This window comes from Trifolium pratense, linkage group LG6 (genome assembly GCF_020283565.1).
Source record: "Trifolium pratense cultivar HEN17-A07 linkage group LG6, ARS_RC_1.1, whole genome shotgun sequence".
Taxonomy (NCBI): Eukaryota; Viridiplantae; Streptophyta; class Magnoliopsida; order Fabales; family Fabaceae; genus Trifolium; species Trifolium pratense.
Window position 1 is genome coordinate 42,170,278 of NC_060064.1, and position 10,653 is coordinate 42,180,930.

Below are 10,653 nucleotides of genomic sequence, written 5' to 3' on the forward strand. Positions count from 1 at the left end.
TTTATGTAACGCATACATATTTTACTTCAATGGTGATACCACTTTTTGAGTATCATACATTAACGACAAACGGTAATGTTTTGACATATATGGATAGAAGCTATTAAATTGGATTTATATACCAAAAATAAAAATAATAATAACCTTAAATTGATGATACAGTACCTTATTTAAGGTATCAGTATCATCAATTTTGATACCTTCTGTGTCACGTCATTGAACTCCAATGATAAAATAGTTAAGGTATCGTATCATTAGTCTATGAAACTCTCTTAGATATCCTTATTGAAGATGCTCTTAAGTTATTAGGTTTCAGTCTCCATGAATCTATCTCAGTTGATAGAAAAATTACATTATATATACGGAGACGGCCTCAAATGAGTTGATAGGAAAAAAAATTAATATAAGGGGTAAGTGTTTTGAATCTCTTAACCAAATTAAAGATTCATTTTCGACCATTGCTTATGAAAAAATTCAGTTGGGGGAAGAATAAATTTTGTGTGACCCACATTTTTTCTAATGGAGATTAGTTATTGTTAATGACAATAAAAACTTCGCATCTAGCTACCATTATCATATATAGAACACAATATCAAAACGCTCCTTTTCCACAAACGCTCTGCTAGGGTTTGTGGCATGGATTTCACTTTTACGGCAACAATACCATCTCCGACGAAACAACAACTACCGCCTGAACCGCCAGACAAAGGTGGAAAGGGTGTTCAACATAAATTAAAAGAAGGCAGCAGCACTGTATCTTTTAGAGATAAGGTGTTGGGATCTCAAACTGTGATGATAAGGGAAAAAGTTGATCTCTTAGCAACAAATCAAGCCCAGGTTGAATTGATACATGGGAATAGGTTGATGCCAATGTTACATGTGGAAAGAACTGTTATAGAAGAACTTAGCATACCTTGGAAAGATGCCCTTGTGGTAAAACTCCTTGGAAAGAATCTGGGATATGGAACAATGAAACAAAAACTAGAGAGTGTTTGGAGGCTTGCTGGTGCATTCGAGTTAATGCATGTAGGCAATGCTTTCTATATGGTTAAATTTGATAGCGCAGAAGACAAAAATAAAGTCATTAGTGGGGGTCCTTGGATGATTTACGATCATTATTTAGCTGTTCGTCATTGGTCACCAACATTCAACGCAAACACGGCAAAGATTGATAAAACTATGGTGTGGATAAGGATCCCGAGTTTGAATTTGTTATACTATGACGAAAGCGTGTTGTGGGCATTGGCATCTATGGTCGGTGCACCAGTCAAAGTGGATTTACATACTCTGAGAGTGGATCGGGGAAGATTCGCTAGGATGTGTGTAGAGATTGATTTAACGCAGCCAGTGGTTGGTCATGTGGGAATAAACGGCGAATGGTACAAAGTCCAGTACGAGGGTCTACACATCATATGCACTCAATGTGGATGTTACGGGCATATTCTAAAGGACTGTACCCAGAAAAAAATTATTCCTTCCATGGAAGCAACGCAGATTGAAGGTGAAAAGGTCCACAACACAGCTGCAGCAGGCCAGAATCACAAGCCAGATTCAGCGGAGAAGATGCATACAGTGGTGCAGCCCAATTTGGAAGTTAACCCAGAATTACTGCATGGAGATTGGATTAAAGTTGAAAGAAGAAAAAAAGGAAACAAAATAAACTCTCGCGGATCTTCAGGAAACCAAAAAGGAACGGTGCCGGTTTCTAAGTCTGGAACAACATCTATGGAAAATGTTAAAAGCATGAACGGCCAAGTTGGAGAAACAATTAATGTTGGGATTGGTCAAAAACAAAAAGCAAGGTTTAAAAAAAAGAGGCCAAGACATGATAATATTGGTATAAGTAATAATGGGTCCATTACTAGTCAAAAGAATAATAACCCATTTAATGTTGGAGTTTATGATGACGGGTACACTGCAAATAAACAAGTGGTCCAACAACCACCGGCTCGAAACGAATCTGCGGTGTGTCCTAACAGCTGCGTGCATGCAAGCAAAGAAACACAAGTCTCTCAACAAGAAAATAATATAAGCAACTTGTTAAGTTCTACTAGCAAGCCAGTGCACGTGACATCACCTCAAATAAGAATGAAAGGGCCTGACACCAATATGCACATGGAAATGGCCCATGATACCAATATGACTTTAAATTAATGAGTCTCTTGGCTTTAATTTTTATGTTTTATTTTATATTATTTATTTTAATGATTGTGATTACTTGGAATTGTAGAGGTGCTCAAGGGAAGAATTTTCAACGAGCACTTACTAATTTTTGCAGGAATAACAAAGTTGATATGGTGGCTCTGCAAGAAACCCGATGTAGTGGCAATATTGCCATTAATACTATAAAAAAGATGGGATTTAAATTTCACTTACTAGTCGAAGCTCAAGGATTCTCCGGAGGAATTTGGCTTATGTGGAATAGGTTAGACATCAAAGTTAATTTAATCACGACTAATTTTCATTTTCTCCATGTGCAGGTTCAGGAAAAAAATGTGGACCCCTGGTTGCTTACTGTGGTTTATGCTAGTCCGCGGGAGCAGGAGAGAGGTGAAACATGGAATAAGCTTCGTCAACTCGCGGCTAATATCAATGAACCATGGCTTATGGTTGGTGACTTTAATGAGATAGCCAGTCCAGAAGAAAAAAAAGGTGGTGCTCAGGTTGATATCAAGAAATGTCAACAATTTAATAGTTGGATTAATGAGTGCAATTTATTAGAAGTCACAACTGCAGGGACCAAGTTCACTTGGAGGGGACCTAAGTGGAATGGGAGAAATAGAATTTTCAAAAAACTTGATCGAGTTCTTTGCAATATAAGTTGGAGACTGAAATATGATGAGGGTTTTGCCAAGGTCCTACCTCGTGTTTAGTCAGATCACCATCCTATTATTGTCCTTACTGAAGGTGAGCCTAATAATGACAGAGATCGCCCTTTCCGGTTTGAGGCAGCTTGGTTTTGTCATGCGGAATTTCATTCGTTTCTCAAAGACAAGTGGGGGGGAGGAAGTGAGTTGATTGACCAACTCTACAATCTCACACCTCGTCTCAAAGAATGGAATAAAGATACTTTTGGCAACATCTTCAAAAGAAAAAAGGAATTACTAGCGAGACTAAATGGAATTCAAAGTAGTCCTAATTATGGTTATAGTAATTTCCTTGATTCTCTTGAGAAGGAACTTCAGGAACAACTAGCGGTTACTCTATACCAAGAGGAGTGTCTTTGGTTTCAGAAATCTAGAGGTCGTTGGATTACAGATGATGATCGTAACACCAAGTACTATCATTCTAAAACTATTGTTAGACGAAGAAGGAACAAAATCATTTCCCTCAGAAACGAGGAGGGAGAGTGGGTTGACGAGCAAGATAGCCTCAAAAACATGGTAAGAACTTTCTATACTAATCTTTACAAAGAGGATCAACCTATTCGTGATTCAATCATATCTTGGTCTACTTACCCGGTGAATTTGGAAGCTGAGCATCTTCGTTTGAGTGCTCCTATTAGCTTTGTTGATTGTAAAAAAGCTCTTTTCGACACGGGGCCTCACAAAGCTCCAAGAGAGGATGGTTACCCTGCTATTTTTTTCCAATATTGTTGGGACATCGTTGGGGAATCTCTTTACAAGTATGTTAATCAGGTTTGGTCTAACCCTTCGCTTATTTCTTATATAAATAACACTATGCTTGTTTTGATTCCTAAAGTAGATAGACCAGAGTTTGTTTCTCAATTTCGTCCGATTGCTTTATGCAATGTGACTTATAAAATCATCACAAAGGTGATTGTCAACAGAATCAAGCCTTTATTGGATGGTATCATTTCTCCCTACCAATCGAGCTTCATTCCTGGTCGCACAATTCACCATAATATTATTGTGGCCCAAGAAATGGTGCATTCGATGGCCAAGATGAAAGGTAAAAAAATGTTCATGTCAATTAAAATTGATCTAGAGAAAGCCTATGACAGACTAAATTGGAATTTTGTTGAGCAATGTTTGGCGGAAAGCAAGTTTCCTCCTAAACTCATTAATATTATTCACCATTGTATCACCACTCCTTCTTTTAAAATTTTGTGGAATGGGGAAAAGACTGACATGTTCTCTCCTACGAGAGGAATACATCAGGGTGACCCCTTATCCCCTTATTTATTTGTCATATGTATGGATCGCCTTTCTCATATTATTGCAGATCAGGTGGAAGCTAGTTATTGGAAACCTATGCGTGCAGGTAGGTCTGGTCCTCATATTTCTCATCTTCTTTTTGCAGAGGCTTCCATTGAGCAAGCTCATTGTGTCATGCATTGTCTGGATCAGTTTTGCCAAGCCTCGGGCCAAAAGATCAACAACGAGAAAACTTAAGTTTATTTTTCTAAAAATGTGGATCAACACACAAAGGATGATATACTTCAGCATACTGGATTCACTCATGTGAATAGTTTGGGGAAGTATTTGGGGGCGAACATTGCTCCTGGCAGAACAAGAGGGAAATTTCAACATATTATTGGGAAACTGCAAAACAAGCTTAGTGGGTGGAAACATCAATGTTTGAGTTTGGCTGGAAGACTTACACTGACAAAATCAGTTCTTAGCTCTATCCCTTACTATCATATGCAATACGCTAAGATTCCAAAGACTATGTGTGATGAAATGGAAAAAATTCAGCGTGGTTTTTTATGGGGTGACACTGAACAAAAGCGTAAACCTCACTTGATCAATTGGGATGTGTGTTGTTTGGCTAAGAAGGATGGGGGATTGGGAATAAGGAATCCTCACCAAATGAACATAGCTTTCCTCATGAAGATACTCTGGAATATCATTAATAGGCCAGAGGATTTATGGTGTAAGGTCCTATATAGCAAGTATGGCCGTAATAAGGACCTTCGGGTTTCTATAAATTCTCAACCTTGTGACTCGCCCCTATGGAAAGCCTTAACAGGTATTTGGGATCAATTCCAACAGTTTACGGTTTTACAGTTAGGGGATGGTAATCACACTAACTTTTGGATGGATAGATGGGTGCCTGATGGATCTTCTCTCATGACGAGGGCTACCAACCAACTGATTGATTCGACTCTTGTTGTAAAAGATGTTTTAACAGATGAAGGAAACTGGGATCTTAATTTCTTGAATGATAATTTGCCAACCAACATCGTGAACCAATTGGTTGCCCTTCCTGCACCTAGAGACACATATGGGCCAGACTCTATAGGATGGAAAGGCACAAATACTCGACATTTTACTGTTCAGAGTGCTTATGATTTGCAACGGGAGAATGTTCACCATATAGAAGGGGACTGGACAGGGATTTGGAATTGGAAAGGACCACACAGAATTCAAACTTTTATGTGGTTGGCCGCTCATGATCGCCTTCTGACTAACTACCGCAGGAGCAGATGGGGAGTGGGAATTTCGCCCATTTGTCATATATGCAACTCAAATATGGATCAAATTAGTTGCATCTAACCATATTACTAATTTCTTCTCTTTTAATTGTAGGGACTGGTGCTTCAAGAATCTTAGCAACGAGTATGGAGCGCAAAAAGAAGGGTGGACATCCATTTTCATGGTGGCATGCTGGTATATGTGGAAGTGGCGAAACAAATCAATTTTCGATGAAAACTTTCGACGACCATCAAATCATATTCATGTGATCCTCAAGATGGCTAGAGATATTGACAGTTGCAAGCATAATCATATTAGTAGAGGGCAACGAAAAAAGGACACCATTTTCATTGGTTGGAAGCACCCACCTGAAGGTTGGATAAAGCTTAATTGTGACGGGGCTTATAAAGAGTCAGTAGATCTTGCAGGGTGTGGCGGTTTACTTCGAGACTCAAATGGTCAATGGATTCAGGGATACACACAAAAGATTGGTTCATGTGATGCTCTACATGCTGAAATGTGGGGTATGTATACGGGACTGAATTTGGCTCGAAGACAAGGAGTTACTCATCTCATTGTGGAAAGTGACTCCAAAGTATTAATTGACATGGTTACAAGGAGATGCAATTTTAATGGGGCCACCCCCATATTGATCCGTAGAATCCAGGAGCTCATAAACTTAGATTGGCACATCCAGTTTAAGCATACGTGGCGAGAAGGCAACAGAAGCGCTGATTGGCTAGCTAATCATAGTTTATCACATAGTTCTTTTGATGTAATATCTTTGGAGAGTCCTCCTAGAGAGCTCCAGAGTATCCTCTTTGATGATTTTTCCGGGGCTTGCATGCCTAGGAATGTGTGTTTAGTTCCTTAATTTCTTTTTCTTTTGGGCTTTTGCCCTCTTCATGTACCAAAAAAAAAAAAAAACTTCGCATCTATATTATGATAGCAAAAAAATTAATTGATAATATTTTCATGAGTATAACTTAGTTGGTATAAATACTAAATATAATATCTAGAAATTGAAGTTCAAACCTTAATACTTCCACTTATTCAAATTAATTACAACAACAAAAAATAGTTGATAATATGATAAGTTAAACCTATTGCAGTTAAATTTAAGGTAGATATTTGACAAATTAGCTCAAAATAGAAAAATTAATAGGTTAAATTGTATTGTTTGATAAAATTAGTAGTTGAATTTTAGTATTTAAATTGTTTTGTAATTTTTATTTGAAGAAGGGGTTAAAGTAAACATTTCATTATCAAATAAGGTTAAGTCTATTAAAAGATGCTAGCTTGTGACAATGAATGTTTAATTTTTTTTTCTTTTCATAAATTGGATATTCTCTATGCATAATTATAGAGATTAATCTTTCGAATTTTGTGAGACTTGGATGATAAATTCTTCTAAAAGGTTTAACACTATGTGTGCCTATACTAGAAATTAAACTCAAAATCTTAATAATTAAGGTAAAAAAGACTCGTGCCATTTCTTATCTAAAGTGCACTTGGATAATGAAAGTTTAATCTTAATGGAGGTAACCTACTATACAAATTTGGATTCATTAATTTTTTTAATATCCATCTTTTAAAATATTCGAATACACCTCACTCTCTTTCAATTTAGCACCAAAATACTCAACCTTTCCATACTCACAAAATCCACATCTCAATAATTTATTTTTATTTTTATAATGAGCTGACCCAGGACCTATATACTACCCAAACCCCTTACCACTAGACCAAATCTAGTAGCTTCGCATCTCAATAATTTTGTAAAAAAAAATGTTGAATAATTCATTTCATTAAAGTGGTACTTTGGTACGTTGAATAATTCATTTCATTCAATTGAGCACCAAAATACTCAACCTTTACATACTCACAAAAATCACATCTCAAAATTGTTGAATAATTTTTGTAGAAAAAAAATGTTGAATAATTCATTTCATTAAAGTGATGCATTTTGGTACGTTGAATAATTCATCAAAGGGAGAAATAATTGTTTCTTTACTTTTTTTAATGCGGTATTAATTTTTTTTCCTTCCAAATGCATTCCAGATAATACTGGCTAACGTAATGTTCAGGGCCCGTTTAGTGCGCATGATAGGATAATGATAGGATATAAAACATGATAAGAATAGGATATGATATCAGCAGGATAACAATTATCATCAATTATCCTATTTTGTGTTTGATACACACAGGATAACCAACATGATAACTATTATATCATGTTTTTAATACATACTTGCTCATAATAATATGATAAGATATATAAAATATTTAAATGACAAAATTACCCTTGTAAAACAATAGTTATTTTTTTAAAATTATTTTGTAATACTTTGAATTTTATAAATAAAAAAAATATAAATAAGTAATCAAATAACTTTATATAGTTTTAAATAAAAAACATGAGAAAATAATAAAGTTTAATTTTTTATATGAATCATGATCAAATAAATAACCCAATGATATATAATATACATGTTAGATAAGCTAAATAAATATATGATATATCTCATACGTAAATAATAAAAATACCATTGCAAAATAATTATATTTAATTTCTTATAAAATTTAAATTAATATTCATATTTTACGATTTTTTAATAATTATTTTACTTTAAAATATTGTAATTTTAGTATAATTTTGATTTTTTTAGATTATGTAAATTACAAAATTACCCTTGTGAGAAAATCACGTGTATATTTAAAAATTAATTATTTTATTATTAATCTACTATCAAATTATTTTATTATTTATATTTTATTAATTTTCATTTTTTTATTTTAAAATATATTTTATAGAATAAATCAGTAAAAAAATATTTTTTATCCTATCTTGTTGGAGCTCAAATTCAGGATAAGAATTTTAACTACAGAGACAGAATATGATAAACTACATGATTAACTTATCATATCCTGCTGTGTCACAAAACATTGGACTGAAACAGGATATGATACAGTTATCCTATCATGTCTCTTATCCTGTGCATCAAACGAGCCCTTAAGTGATTATAGGGTCTGTTTGTTTCAGATTTTTCACCAAAAAATCTATTTTTTCCAAAAAAAAAAAAAATTTATCTTACTTGTGTTTGTTTCAGATTTTTTCAAAAATGATTTTATTAAAACAAATCATTTTTTCATCAAAATAAGAATCTATTTTCAATAGCTTTTTTATCACTCATCATCCCTCACCATCTTAAAAAAAAAAAGATTTTTATGATTGTAAATAAACGGAAAATAGCTTTAGATTTTCTTCAAGAAAATCTATTTTCTTGAAAATCATTTTTTTAAATCTCAAACAAACAGACCCATAATCAGATCATCTATTTATGACAATACTACCTCCGTCCCTAATTATAAGATCCCGTCTGACAAAAATATACTATTCATTTACTTTGTTTTGACCGTATTTTTTTAATAATATATAAATATAAATATTAGCATATAAGATCTTGTTCAATTTGTTTTGATAAGTATTTTCAAAATATTAAATTTTTATAAATTTTACTAATAGACAATTAAAGATATTAGTGATTAAAATTATGCATTGGCGTACGTGCAGTGGTCAAACCAGATCTTATAATTAGGGCGGAGGTGGTATTTTTTTAAGCAACTAAGGGGCGAATATATTAATTAACAATAAAGAGACAATAAATTGGCACAAGTTATGCACAATTTATATGTCAAAAGACTCAAAACAAGGGTCAATACAACGCAAAATAACTTAGTTTTTTTTTTTGCTTTCACCACTGGTTTAATCTGTTTCAGAGTCAGTTCTGGCATCATTTGATTTCAGCCCCCTCTCGATCGCAGTTGCAGGAGATCGAACGGTGGTCCTCCCTACCAAGTTCAGCGTCATCACCACTGAACCAACTAACGATTACCTTTGAATACATGATCGCCAACTAAATAGTTTTGAAGCTATCTTTAATCTTGAGAGAACGAACCTAAAGACCACTAAATTGAAGAGCATGAGAAATAATATTATTAGAAAAAGCACATTGCACTCCAAGCCCACTGCCTAACACCACACCACACCTGTTGAGAAGTATCGCAAACAAAGAAAAGGTGTGATAGTTATTCAACAATACCGCAACTAAGACTACAAATTTGATATTCAGCATTCAAAATTCCCCTCCTCACAAGATTGTCTTTAGTTGTTAGTCAATTTGCCTATAAACACCACACGAAAACCGAAACCAAATCAAAATGCCGCTCCTCAACGACAATCTCATCCTATCTATATGTCAAGGTTAGATAGGCTACCTTGTCGAAAAAAAACTCAGAATGAGTTGTCATGTATAACCACCTATTAAAAACATTATTCTACAAACAATATTATGTAATAGAGCACAAACATCAACCAACATCACCTCCTTCCACGCAAACAACGCTCGTCTCCAAGTCTAGCCCTACCGCTTACTCCCCACCCCTACAATATAACTCCCATACCAAAATATCTGACTCTAAAAAAATTAGTGAATAGGGTATTGAAACACGACATTACTATTTTAGAGTTAATTCGTCGTGATAATAAGAATAAATCGTGATGTACGATCCTAGGTTACAAAATAGTGATGGGAAAGAATTTGAAACAACCTAATCATTTTCTCATCTTATTTTCTCTCTCTATTTCTTTTATGCTCTTTATTACTCAAAATAATTTGCAAACCCTTAAAATTTACTATCTTAATTGTATATTGAAATTCACAGTTTATTATAAATATTATTACTTGATGACCAATTTAGTACACTTGCTAGATATATAATCCATCAGAAAAATAATATTACCCGATGAATCATTTATCAAGTGTACTAGATTGGTTATCAAATAATAATATTTATAATAAATTGTGAATTTCAATAAATAAAAAAAATTTAAAAAAAATTTGATAATAAAATAATACATATGGGAGCATTGACAAAGGAAAGAAAATAACCCATAAGCGAGGAAAGACAACTTTGAAAAAAATCAGACGACCCCCCCTAGAAAGATTGCGACATTTCCAAAATAACAAACCTTATTTAATACATCCGATCACCAATTTTCAAAAAGAGAGTTTTCTAGGATTTTCCCCAAAAGGCATCCCTAAATAGTTGAACGAAGTCCCAATTTTACAATTTAAAACCCACGAAGCTTCTTCGAGCCACCCACATTCACCCCAACCAACAAACTTTTGTGAAAATTAACCTTTAAACCCGACATCAATTTGAATAACAGCAAAATAGCTTTAATAACTTGAATGTTCGCTTAACTCTTCTC

The 10,653-nt window shown here is 34.2% G+C and overlaps 1 protein-coding gene across 1 annotated transcript; it reads left to right on the top strand.

Moving 5' to 3' along the window:
* Positions 1-636: 636 nt before the first annotated feature.
* On the top strand, positions 637-6,252 carry LOC123892297. The gene is made up of 6 exons (XM_045942094.1): positions 637-1,910; positions 2,231-2,297; positions 2,481-2,663; positions 2,874-4,289; positions 4,392-5,344; positions 5,493-6,252. The coding sequence occupies exons 1-6, from the start codon at positions 637-639 to the stop codon at positions 6,250-6,252; spliced, it is 4,653 nt and encodes a 1,550-aa protein (XP_045798050.1).
* Positions 6,253-10,653: the final 4,401 nt, after the last annotated feature.

Bases quoted from the DNA above. Each gene is read 5' to 3' on its own strand.
- LOC123892297 (XM_045942094.1), top strand. From the start codon at position 637: ATGGATTTCACTTTTACGGCAACAATACCATCTCCGACGAAACAACAA. The intron at 2,298-2,480 runs GTGGCTCTGCAA...CTCCATGTGCAG, and splicing joins GGAATAACAAAGTTGATATG to GTTCAGGAAAAAAATGTGGA. The intron at 5,345-5,492 runs GTTGGCCGCTCA...TTTTAATTGTAG, and splicing joins AGAATTCAAACTTTTATGTG to GGACTGGTGCTTCAAGAATC.